Source organism: Thermothelomyces heterothallicus (assembly GCF_042370625.1).
Source record: "Thermothelomyces heterothallicus CBS 202.75 unplaced genomic scaffold P884_scaffold_5, whole genome shotgun sequence".
Classification (NCBI taxonomy): Eukaryota; Fungi; Ascomycota; class Sordariomycetes; order Sordariales; family Chaetomiaceae; genus Thermothelomyces; species Thermothelomyces heterothallicus.
In genome coordinates this window covers 690,391-703,570 of record NW_027192566.1, presented here as the reverse complement: position 1 = coordinate 703,570, position 13,180 = coordinate 690,391, and the positions used below count along the sequence as shown (strand labels likewise).

The window sequence follows — 13,180 nt, the reverse complement described above, 5'->3', positions numbered from 1 at the left end:
TTTTTTTTTTTTTTTTTTTTTGGTGTGATTCCTGATATTTATTCTAGTAGATCGCATTCTTCAGGAGCAGCATCGTATCAAGGATACTAAACGTCGTGCCAAACTTAAGTTAGACGAATCCTAACACCATCTAGAAGAAGCCTAGCACAAGTTGTCCGAAAAGCTTATACAGCTCCGGCGTCTTTATCAGCAGAAGGAGTTTTTGGTAGAGAAAGGTACCGATATAGTAATATATAGTCTATCGACCTTAGATAAGTTAGAGGAGGTTAAGCGGTAAGAGATGCCTACTATACCCTCGTTATAGATTAATAATACTGTCGATACTATCGACTAGGGCGCCATCTCAGGTTTTTCTTTAGTCAATCCAGGTTCTACCAGTAGAACTATTCTAATTTCCTAGGGCAGTTTGGATTCTTAACTAGTTCCTATAAGTTATCTTCTAGTCCGAAATCAAGCCATTTAACTAGATACTATAGTTCCCTATTAATAATATGTAAATCTAGAATTTCTTCGACGTCCTATTCTTCCTCTTCGTCCTCTACTTTGATGTTCGTAGCGATTTTAGCGTTCTTCGGCGCTAGTTCGAGAAGTGAAATATAAAAAACATCCGTCCGTAATCGTATAGATGACGGTAACGATAGTCGGTAGTTAGATATTGAAATTCGTTCTTTGATAACGAAGGGTCTAACCTTCTTAAAGTCTAGCTTCGTGCTTAGTTATTTGGTTTATAAGTTTCGTATAATCAGGTAGACTTTGTCTCCCCTCTCTAGGCAAGGTCCCTCGAGCCTATGTTTATCGTAGTAATTCTTTATTTTAGTTCTAATAAACTCGAGTTCCTTTTTAAGCTTCTTATATAATATATATATTTGTTCTACTTTGACTACTACTCGTAATATAGTGACTTCTAGTCCTTGGTATAAGTCTACTTCGTACCTATAGTTTATAAAAAATGGTATAACTTTGGTCGTTTCTATTAGCGTCATATTATAAGCGAGTTATACTATTAGTAATAATATAACCTAGTCGTTTTGCTAGTAGTTAATATAAGAATGGAGGTATTACTTGATAACCTAGTTTAGTTGTTCTATTTATCTATTAGTTTATAGGTAATATACTATTAATAGCTTACTATTAACGCCTAATCGTTATATTAACGCTTACTAGAACTTCGATATAAACTTAGTATCTCTATTAGTAATCTATTCTTATAGCTAAGCGTATACTAACGTAACTTACTAATAGATTATATCTACTAGCTATTTAGCTATTTAGGACTTCTTATAGAGAAAGAAGTATACCTATTTAGTTAGGCGATCTACTATAGTAAGAATACTATTATAGATTACTCCTATAGCCGTGTCCTTAGATTCTAGTAATTTCGTAATAAAGTCTATCGTGACTAAACTCTATAGCTTATTAGCTATTAGTAGTAGCTAAAGTAGCCTATACAGCTTATATCGTGCCGTTTTGCTTCGATTATAGATATCGTAGTTCTATATAACTTCCTTAACTTATACCGTTAACTATAGAAAGTCGTAATGTTTCTTGACTTATATGACAGTTTTCGTAACTCCTTTATATCCTCCAAGTTTCGACTTATAGAGTTCTCGAATCATTCGTAGCTATTAGTCTTCGTCGTAAATATATACTTTACCTTGGTACTAGAGTTTCCTATCTTTTTCTTCTACTTCATTAGGTACTACTAGTCTAGGTACTACTTGATACTATACCTTATTGGTCCGTTCTTCTTGAAAGATTATATAACATTCTAGGAATAAGTTAAGTAGATTATCTTCTACGGGTATCTACGTTTTATAATATAGCGTTCCATCTATTCGTTCCTTAAATAACGGTAGCGTTATTTCCGTTCGTCCTTCTATATGATCCATTTATTAGCTTAAGGCGTCCGCTTGTACGTTCTCTTTACCTTTCTTATAGTAGATCTCAAAATTAAATTCTACAAGGAATTCTACCTATCGTATTTGTCGTCTATTAAGTTCTTTCGTTATTGTGAAGTACTACAAGTTCTTATGATCTGTATATACTTATACTAGTTTGATTGTACCGCTAAGATATAGTCGCCATTCCTTAAAAGCTTTGACAATTATAAGTAGTTCCTTATTATAGATTAGATAATTAAGACATAGTCTACTAAGCTTCTTTAAAAAGAAGGCTATAGGATATAGCTTTCCTTATTTGTCTTATTATCCTAATTATCCTCTAATAGCGTAGTCTAAAGCGTCCGTTTCTACCTTAAATAGCTTCTTAGGGTCTAGTAGTACTAGTACTAGGTCTTTAGTAATAGCATTATAGATCTATATAAATGTTTGCTTATACTATTCTTCCTATTGGAATTTAGTGTTCTTCTTGGTAAGTTCGTACAAAGGTCGTATAATCGCTCCGAAATTTCTAATAAACATCTGGTAGAAGTTCGTAAACCCGATAAAACTTTGTACTTCTATAACTAATGTCAGTTATAACTAGTTCTTAATAGCTTTAACCTTTGAGGGTTCTATCTAGATTTTTCCTAGGGATATCTTATATCCTAAAAACACCGTCTTCTTAATATAGAATTCGCTCTTTTCCTTGTTAACTAATAGCTTATATATATATAACGCGTCTAACACTACTCTTACATACTTCCGGTGTTTATCTATCATCTTAGAGAAGATAAGTATATTATCGAGATAATATACCGTAAATTTGTCAAGAAAGGGTTAGATAGCTTGATCAATCAGGGCTTAGAACGTTACTAGCATGTTTGTAAGTCTAAATAGTATGACGAGATACTTGTAGTAGCTATAGGGTGTCCTAAAAGCCGTTTTCCACTCGTTGCCTTCTTTAATCTATATATAGTTATAGGCCAATGGTAAGTCAAGACACGTAAAATATTAGGCTCCTACTAACTAATCTCGGAGCTATAAGATTAATAGTAATAGGTATCGATTTTTCATAGTCTGTTTATTAAGTTGCTAATAATTAATATATAATTATAGCTTTCTATCTTTCTTAGGTATAAATAGGATTAGGTATCTTACTAGCGATATTAATGGGTAGATATATCCTCTTTAAAGGTTCTCCTCTAAATATCACTTAAGTTCTTCATTCTATATCTAGCTTATATAGTAAATCTTAAAGAACTTTAGTTATACTCCTTCCTTAAGCTTAATCTCGTGATCCTATAGGCTATATTCTAGTAATCCTTCTAGATACTTTGGTTCGAATGCTAGGTATCCCCTATACTCCTTTGGTACTTCCCTAGTCTTGTCTTATTTCTCGGTTTTCTAATAGTATACGAACTTGATTCCGTCTATAGTAATACTAGCGATTTCTCCTATCTTAACCTACTACTCTAATTACAATGCTCTGCATTCGTTAACGGAGAGAATAGCTATCGGCGGTTTAGCTTGTTCCTCCTATCGTAACGTCGGTATCGTTATACCGCTTCTTCTAGAGTCTGTAGTGGTCTATCTACTACTATCTGTCTCTTACGGTAGATCTGTAGGATATACCTTCCCTTGAGTATCGTCTGTTTATAATCCTTATATACTCCCTATCTCGCTAGTCGAATACGACTCCGTTCGGGGTTATAGGTAGCTACCATTCTTCTAGCTAATGTCTAGGTCGTAATCTTTATACTATAGTAGCCCTAATATTATATCTTTATCGTTACCTATATCTATAATGCTAAATATAACTACTATAGTCTTCCCTACTATAGTGATATTAATCGGTTTAGTCTCCCTATATACCTATTATATTAGAAATAGTCCCTTAATTATACTATACTTCCGCTTTATTCTCTAGGGTATCTGTAGCTAATTTATAAGTATTAGCGAAATTAGGTTTATCTCTGCTTTACTATCTACTAGTATAAGCATTTCATACTATTTCTATTATACTATTATCTATAGTCGCTTATCTTACTATCGTCATCTAAAGATTATAGCAATTTCCTATATTTCGGCCAGGAGGTCTCGATATAGTAGTCTCTTATACTAGTTCCTCCTATACTACACTACTACCTACTACTATATAGGCGTTAATAATTTTCGGGCCCCTTAGAGGGCCCTAACCCGTTTCCTAGGTTAGTACTAACCTCTTTAATTGTTCGGCTAATAGCGGCTTCGTCAATTGTACTTATTTCCGTAAGCTACTAAATACTTATAACTTCCTACTATTAGGTCTATTCTACTTTACGTCGTACGTACTATAGCTTCGTCTAAAGCTCCCGAATCCGTGATTTCTTTTTATCTATATAATAGAGATAGTCGTTATTCTAGCACGCGTCCTATATATCTCGTCCTATTCTGTAGTACCTAGGCTAGGCTTGTCTTAGAATTACTATAATGCCTTTTAGGTCGTGGGCTTCGATCTTCTAGAGCAATTCGGCCGCTCTGTTTCCCGTATCGTAGACCTATTCTATAGGGCATAAGCTTCTGTCCTCGTTTTCCTATCGGGTCAGCTAGTGATTGTTTTCGAATTTGTCACGGAAGTGGTATCGGCACTTGTATATTATATACTAGAACTAGGGCACTTACAAGTATATCTTATATCGAGGGTATAGTTATATAGCGTTACCTAGGAGGTATTAGAACTCTTTCCCAAATCCTTCCTACTATATATAGACCGTAGGTACCCTAATGCTAGTATAGGGATATTTCCTCTAATAGTTTTCCTACGTATATTTATCTTTTCTATAATTTATATATATAAACTAGTATTTAGGGTTCTATACGTCATAGCTAAGTTACTAGTTATCGAAATTCTTAGTATAGCTATCAGGTCTATTATACATTACAGGCTATTCTCCTTTGATAGCTTCTATAATCTATCGGAGTTCCCTTATCTTGTTCCTTATCTTATCACTCTACTAGGCAAGTCGAGTCAAGCGTCTATCCCGTTTACTTAGTTCTATATTAAGCTAGAAAACTTCGTTATAATACTATTTGATTTGTTCCTAGAGGAATAGGATATTAGGTCTAGGTCTTTTAACTCTTTAGGTATCAGTTATCTATAATCTATCCTATCTCTATGTGACTATAAAGCCCTACTACCTTAGGACTAGGAGAATCGAAAGCGGTAGTATATACTCTCCTATAGTATCCTATTCTATAGTACCGGTTTCTAGATCTATAGTAACTAATTCGGAGTATAGCGTCTATTCCTCTTTATGGTTAATATTATATTTAGAACTATTTATATCGCTATCCTCGTTCTTATAGCCTATAGCCGCTATTTCGATAATATCCTTAGTTTTATCAATAACTATAGTTTCCTTTCCTAGAACTAGTTTCTAATCTTTCTTTAGGCTTTGATATTCTCACTTATAATGTCCTTTCTTTCTATAGTTATAGTAGGTAATATAGGACTTATCTTTAGTCGTTTTCTTTTTATCCTACTTCTATACTATATCTATATCTATAGCTCTAAGATATATCCTATATAAGGTATTAATATATACTCGTTTTTTCTTATTATTAGCCTTAACTATAGTTCTATATATTTGACCTCGTTTCTACTACTCTTATATATAAAGCTAATCGTCAATTCTAATAACCTATATAATATATTTGTCTAGAGTTTTAAGTTAGTCATACTTATATAGCTTATCTTTGACTTTTTCTTTTAGGCTATTATAGAATAGTTATATTAATACCTTATTATTAAGCTAAGACTTAAGTATATCCTATCTAAACTATATAGCGTAAGAGGCTATTAACTTAGTCTATCAGAGATTAGCAAGTCTTTCTTATATATAAATCTTCTTATCTTTATCGCCAAAAACCTTCTAAAGCTCTTCTTCAAAACGGTCATAAGATTAAAAGACTACCTATATAAATACGTCTCGGTTGTCTTTATCTTCCTTAGTAAGATAGTCATTCTATATAGGCTCGAACTATCTAAGTACCTTACCCTCTAGTCTTATAACTATATAAAGGACTTTAGCCTTGTCGTCTAGGAACTTGTCGTCATTAAGTCAGAAGTAGGATCAGAGGTTTATTAGAAACCTTACAAGGTCCTCCTTAGTTCCTCCGTATTTACCAGGCAGTTCGATCTTAATACGGCTTGCTTTAGTAGTCTCGAGTACCTTAATTTTGGCATAGGCCTTGTTAACCAGTTTCTATAAGTGCTTTTTGCTATTCTCGAGTTCCTTGATTCGAGCTTAAGTAGCCTTATCTCTCTAGTCTAACTCCTAGATCTGCTACTAGAGTTAACCTAGCTAAGCGAGTAGCTATTCGGCCGTGACGTTAGTAGCTATATCGATGTCGAGGTCAAAATCACCTTCGTCCTGAACTATGATAGAACAAAGGGAGTAATAGCAATGTATGATAAACCTAACTTAGACTTCTTCTGAAAGGGTTTAGATAAAGGTAGGTGAAGTGGGACAAGTATATAGGTCGTCTAAGGGATTTGGTAAAGCTAAAAGGTTTATAACAATACTAGAGTTATCTTGTATAGTAGTTAACAATGCTTAGTATAAATACTATAGTTATAAGTTACTATTATTAGTGAACTCTTAGAGTCTATTATAATGAGTGACTAGCTAGCTATATATATATAATTGTCTGTCTCTCTTTAATAGTTATCACTAGTGCTACTTCTCCTTTTACTTCGTGATTCTATATTGTCGATAGTGATATGTTATTATTACTAGTGAAGACCTTAGTCTTGGTGGTGATAATCTTCTAATTGGTCTGTTAAGTGATTAGTTGTTAGAATGTCCCGCGTCTTAGCTATAGCCTGCCAGGCCGTCTATATGCTTATCTGTGATATAAACTAAGTAGTAGTTTAAAGCCTAAAGGTAATATATTAATCCTATAAATCAATTAATCTATAGCTCTTAGATAGCTAATAGGTCGTATTTAACCTCCTTTAGTAAGACCTTAAGGGCCTATTTATTACCTTAGATATTCTACTAAAGGATCTTAATTTATATTTAAGGTAACTAGAGTAGAGGCTAAAGGTATAGTAATAGGCTCTATAGCTATTACCCCCTTGGCCGGCTACGAAAGGGAGGAGGTTCTAGGCTATAGGAAGGAAATATAGGTCTATTAGGTATTATATAGGGCGTTTCTAGCTGCCTATTAGGCTAGGATAAGCCTCCTATAGAGGTATTTAGCCCTAGTTTAGTAATAGTTATTATCTTCTAGCTAGCTGCTAAACTCGAAGGCTACCTTCTAGTATAGCTACTCTAATAGTTAAAAGGTATAGGGTCTATACTAGTAGGCCTCCCTAGCCTTTTCCTAGGCCTTAACTTTCCTTAGGCAGCCCTTATATTAGGCTATATAGGGGCTACTATAGGCTATATACCTATAAAGGAGCTAGTTAGAGTAAGTAAGGCACTAGGCCTCCGTAGCCTTCTTCCCCTTCTTATAGGCCTTTATACTATAATAGCTATAATAGGCTAGCTACTAGTAGTACTATTAGGTATAGCTAAAGCTATAATACCTATAGTACTACCTTAGCTTTAGAGTATCCTAGTAAGGCTTATAGTCTAGTATATAGATATCCTAGACTATATCCTTATTATAGGCTTTCTAGGCCTCTTTAAGATCCTATAAGCCTAGGAATACCATAGCCTACTTCCTTTATAGGCTCTTTAGTAGCCGGAACTTGACCGTTTCGATCGAGTATAGGCCTATAGCCCCCTTAAAGTCTTATTCGCTAACCCCTTATAGCTCTTCCTTCTAGACTCCTTTAGCTAGGACTATATAGGCCCTATTAACCTCCCTAGCCTCCTCTCTAAAGGCCGAAGCTACCTATTGCTTATTAGCTAAGTACTAGTCCTTAGTAGCTTTGTCTTTAAAGACCATTACGATATCCCTACTTAGGAGCTTCCTAGCTATAACGGCTCCTTAGTAGCTAGAAGCCCTATTAACTATTTAAACTATCTTAGCTAAGGTCTAGGCCTTAAGGTCCTATTATAGGCTTATATTCTATATTATAACCTCTTATAAAGCCTATAACCGTATTACCTTAGCTAATAATAGGCCTCCTTAAAGGCTTATTACCCCCTATTATAAGCCTATAACTACCTATACCTAGGTAAGGCAGGGGGTAGACTTAAGGGCTTCTTTAAGCCCCTTTTTAACTTCCTTAGCTATAAGTTCCTATAAGTTTAGAACTAGGCCTATAATGGTAATTATAAGGCCCTATAAGAGCCTATTAGTAAGGTCCTATACCTTACCCTGTTTAGGGCTTAATATAAGGTTAACTAGTTATATAATAAGACCCCTAAGTTCCTTAATATCTAAGATAAGGTAGGCCTATAGAAGGCCCCCCTTTGATTAATTTAAAGCTATAGGCCTCCCTTCTAAGTAGCTTAGTAGCAGGCTTTAAATCGACGTTATATTTAGGGGTACTAGGTAGTCTATATAGTGAAAATTTTGACGGTTATACAAGGTATAGTTAGATTACGGTCGGGTCTAGCTTTTACGCCTATAATGCCTATTGTATACTTGTAACGGCTTACGTACGGTTAAAATTAGTACTGTTAGATAGTATTTTTCGAGAGCTTTCTAGTGATAGTAGTGTCATGTATTTTAGTAGGGTGTTTACAAAGATACAAGAGAAGCCCTCTATTAATTAGATTAGTAAGCTCTACTAAAGCTAATAAGATAGGCATTATTACCTATTAGATAGTTCTTTATAATAGTATAGTTATAATAGTTAAAATCTAAAAGGAATTCTATAATCCTGCCTCTATAGCTAACTTAATTAGTAGTAAGAAACTAATTAATGATAACGTCTTCTAGAACTAGGCAAATTATACCCTATATATAGGTAAATCTAGCAAGATTGTCACTAAACTTAAACAACTTAGTAATATCTTTATTATCTGTAATACTAGACTAACTAAATTAGCTACTACTATTACTAAAGCACCTATACTAGCTATAGCTATCTTTACTTCTATTAACTACTAAGGTATATATTACTATTTAATATATATAAGCAAGGTAACTATTAAAGCGGCCTATAAGGACACTAGCATCGACCTGACCGATAAGGATAGCGATAGCTTCTATAAACCCTATATTATAGGGAAGGCTATAGATAAACTAGGTAACCGTACCCTCAATTCTCCGACCTCTCGCCTCCGCCGGCAAAACCTTTCACATGTCCCCTCCCTTCTGCCTTCCATAGCCTTGTCACATAGGATCCACAATAGCCGTGCAAAGAGGGTTGCAGGCACCAGTGCAGCCACTGCAGGGGATATACGGGTACGGTGGGTAACGGACGTTCCCGTTTTCGTCGTGGAGGATGTTCCCGGTAATGTCCCTCAACGGCTCCATGAAAGGAATCATCTCATGATCCGTGTAGTTGGTTGTTCCGCACCAAGAGCACTGCCACCCAATTGTCGCGGGGGTGTTGCTGCTCATGCCGCTATCGAACGTGGAGGCCTTCGAGTTCTTGGAGGAGCTGGAGTGCTTAGAGCCCTTCGAGTCCTTGGAGCCCTTCGAGTCCTTGGAGCCCTTCGAGTCCTTGGAGCCCTTCGAGTCCTTGGAGCCCTTCGAGTCCTTGGAGCCCTTCGAATCCTTGGAGGAGCTGGAGCGCTTAGAGCCGGCCGACTTGTCCGACTTCTCGCCGTCCGACTTGTACGCGGAGGCGGACGCGACCTCGTCGTACGGAACGGTATTACCTGCCGCGTCGAAGAGGTACTGGAGCTGGCCGTTACCGTCGATATAGCAGGCCCAGCCGTTATCATCGGGGTAATAGGCTAACGACATAGTTGCTGATGAGGAAGCTGGAGACGTGGCGATAGGCTTGGTATTCAAGTTGTCAGGTCCTCTACAAAGGAAGACAGAAGACTAGGCAGAAGTGTTGTAGAACACGACGAGATCCTATAAGGACACAGGATAGATAGAGCCTAGACATTCATTAAATAGCTTATGAACATTATTAGAGAGAAAGACCACCAGGAGGTCGCAACCGTCAAGCCGTCTCGGGGAGACGCAACCAGGCCGGTTCATCCAACCAGGCCGGCTCATGATAGCTCTCCAACAAGGCAGCGTCAGGGTCTGCCCGGACCGGCCAGCTCTGCGGCCGTAGAACACGGCCGCATGAGACCCACTACGACTTCTGTCACGGTCGTATCGGACGGACTTGGCGATCTTTGACTGGCTGCCTTCTACAGCAATAGTACTCTGAAGCCTTGCCTGAGTCACTCGTCGCCAACACGACGAGTGCTAGCCTGGTGCCGAGGTCTTTTTCATTGCCACCGTGGACAGGATTCTGGCGCGGACCAGATATATGCATTTTCGAGCTGCTGGGCTGCTGGTCTCATTCCAAACCAAATGAACAAACGCGTCTTAATCGGGAAGACTTCTAACAGTCTAGTACGGTGATGTATGCACGACAGCATACGAGGTGTATATCTTGCCGGCCCCCAGAAGGATGGGCCTTCCGACCGGTGGCGCCCGACCAACTCGGTGGCCGCTTTCCACGGCCGTAGGCGGGTCGCAATGGCACCTTTCGATGTTGCCTTGTCTGACTCACTCGTTGCGAATTACCAGCCTCGCGCCGAGAGTTCCTCCTGACGTGGCCCAGATGATTGTGACTGCCCCACGTTCATCTCGTCAACCAACTTGTGATGTCTGATCCCGGTAGTATTGCGTGTAGACCAGGGGCGGTGGAAATTGAGGAGACCGGGGAACGAGACAGCCACACGTCCATTTGGCGAACAGTCACGTACCGAGCTCGCCAGCATACGGCCACATTCGCCCTGTCATTGATGAATGATGGGTTAAGATGCGTGGCTGTTGTTCCATCCGCCCGTGAGGCTCTCGACGTATAGCCAGGCACGTACGGCGGAGCCAGCTCCCACCATCGCAGAGAACGGCTCGAGGAATCCGCGGGCATATGGGGATAACCGTGGCGGTCGATGTACCCTTCCGGTTCGGGGTTACCGCTAGCTGGTTCTCTCCGGTCTCCTTTTCAGGAGTTTTCTTTCGAGGGGCTGGTCCAACGGCCGTCAATCGGCAGCCTCGGATACCGCCGTTGTCACAGACAAGGGTTCGAATTTAAACGCCGGCGGAGGTTTACACTATTGCCCAATCACCAGCTATTGGCTAACGCCCGCGCAACTTGAGACTGCGTAGCAAAGGGTGGACCTGGGCAGTTCGAGTTCGTGCGCAGGCAGTCACGCAATAACTTTATTCCATGCAGGTGGACCGCTGAGCTCTCAACCTGCCAATTCCGAGCGCCTCTCCGCGTCTCATACTGCTGCTTCCATGCAACCGTGAGGACAAGGCCGACCCTTCGCGATTGGCCCGGTCGTTTGCTTCGCTGCACGAGAAGTCAACAAACAGCGAGGAGGGCGGTAGGGTTGTTGGTAAGATACCAGCATTAATTGGAAAGCGCAGTGTGCGATGCCAATCATCTAACAAGCATGCGGCCAGGCTGCCTTATCTGCACTCCGCAGCCAGAGGACACCTACGCCACCTCCTCGTCTTCAGACTCCGAGCATTCACATGGCACTCCTTTACCGGCATGCAAGTTGCGGCCATTGCCGGCACGGGAGGCCTCGGCCCCACCCGGGCTTGGCCTGGATAACCCCGTGCGCACGCCCGTCCCGAGATCACTCTGTAGGAGCCATCACCCTTGTTGTCCTCATTGAATTGGGTTGGCAGTGATCTTCTTCTTCTCCCTGTTTGGTCTCGACGCTGCCGACAAACTGTACGGGGTAATTACGCGCCGTTGCGATGCAAGGGGCCAGTCGGTCCTGCTGAACAAGATGCCGATGCGCAGTCCTAAATATCTTGGCCTCGCCTTGCTTGCGGTCCGTGCAGGCGCCGACGCTGGCTTCCAATTATCTCGGCCCTTTCTTGCCAACGCAATGCCGTTGCTCTTGTCAACTACTGCACACCGCAGGCATTGTTGCTGGATATACGGATCCGCCTATATCACGAGGTCCCATGCGAACTGACTTGACAAACACCTCGAGAGCAAGAGTCGTTATAGCTAACGGCCCCAACAGCTCCGTCGCATCTCGGCCCCTCCTTTCTTGCCAGCGTTCCTGTGGTCCACGAGGATGCAAACGGTAGAGGACCGGAATAATGTGTGTGATGGGTCTAATCTTGAAATAATCTAGAATAAGAGTTACAATAGCTAAACACTATAAAGGAAACAACTAGAAGAAGAGAAAACGAAGGGCCCGGAGGCAATTAAGGAGCAACAATGGAAAGAACCAAAGGTGACTCTCAACCCTTCCTCGCCACACACTCCCTCAAGTTTTGGCAGTCATCTCGCTTTTGCTCTCGGGCACTACAGGTTCCCTCTCGCACTTCCCGCTAAACCAGGATCTCCTCGCTGCTCTCGCCCCTCGTTATCCCCAAGGCGGTCAGGCTGTACGGCTCTCTGTTTGTGACGCGGCCGTTGTGCAGCTCAATGCCGTGTCCGGACCCGGGGTAGCCCTTGCTGGCGCTGTAGCTATTGTAGGCGCGGCGGCTGCCCGTCAGGCTGCCGAAGATGCGGGAATTTACAATCTTGTCGACGAAGGGCTGCAGTACGGGGATACAGGCGGCGATGATAATGGTGGCACCTTCGACGCTGCAACATTAGAGAAGGTTAGTACGGACCGGAAACAGTGGTGTTTGTGCCTATTCTGGAACAGCAACCCTCCAAGTTTTCCCCCTCCGATACCTCTTACCTGCGATAGTCTATCTGCCATGTCTGCGGTAGGCATCTCGTTGGCTGTGGCCCCTAACGACCTGAAGAGCGTGCCGGTTCTGGTGCACGGCATCAACTCCATCGCCGAGGAGGCGTCCGCAGGCAATGAGGATGCGCGGCTCAAGCTGATCGAGTCCGCGCGGTCGCTTCTGAATGCGCTGATGACGCCGCGGGAGATCATGCACTGCTGGGCATATGTGGTAGCCCTTCCTCGCTCGTCTTTCAGTCAAGCACAATGGGTTGACGGACTCGATGCTTCAGCCGGCCGCCATGACTGCGCTCTCGACAGGAATTCCCCGCAATATAATGTGCCAACGTTGATAGGCACAACAAGGGTTGATGCGAGACATGGACCATCGTGGCTGGTTTGCCGCTATTCACTGCTCTTCTGGAACAAAATACCGAACCGGGCTTTGACAGACATTTTATCAGGTCACTTGTACCTTACTTATCAAGTCAGTTAGTTATACAGGAGTGATATTTGGTAGGCCAAGCCACTTAACCA

The 13,180-nt window shown here is 40.8% G+C and overlaps 2 protein-coding genes across 2 annotated transcripts; both read left to right on the top strand.

Annotated features, from left to right (window-relative positions):
• Window positions 1-8,978: 8,978 nt before the first annotated feature.
• Window positions 8,979-9,815, top strand: P884DRAFT_107297 (uncharacterized protein; the record flags this gene model as incomplete). The annotated part of the gene is made up of 1 exon (XM_069437055.1): window positions 8,979-9,815. A coding segment is annotated over one exon (750 nt), but the record flags the coding sequence as incomplete, so codon positions are not given.
• Window positions 9,816-11,315: 1,500 nt separating this feature from the next.
• On the top strand, window positions 11,316-12,397 carry P884DRAFT_256778 (uncharacterized protein). The gene is made up of 3 exons (XM_069441081.1): window positions 11,316-11,338; window positions 11,406-11,916; window positions 11,984-12,397. Exons 2-3 carry the CDS (start codon window positions 11,741-11,743, stop codon window positions 12,048-12,050), a joined length of 243 nt encoding a protein of 80 aa, XP_069299689.1. The 5' UTR covers window positions 11,316-11,338; window positions 11,406-11,740; the 3' UTR covers window positions 12,051-12,397.
• The last annotated feature ends 783 nt before the right edge of the window (window positions 12,398-13,180 follow it).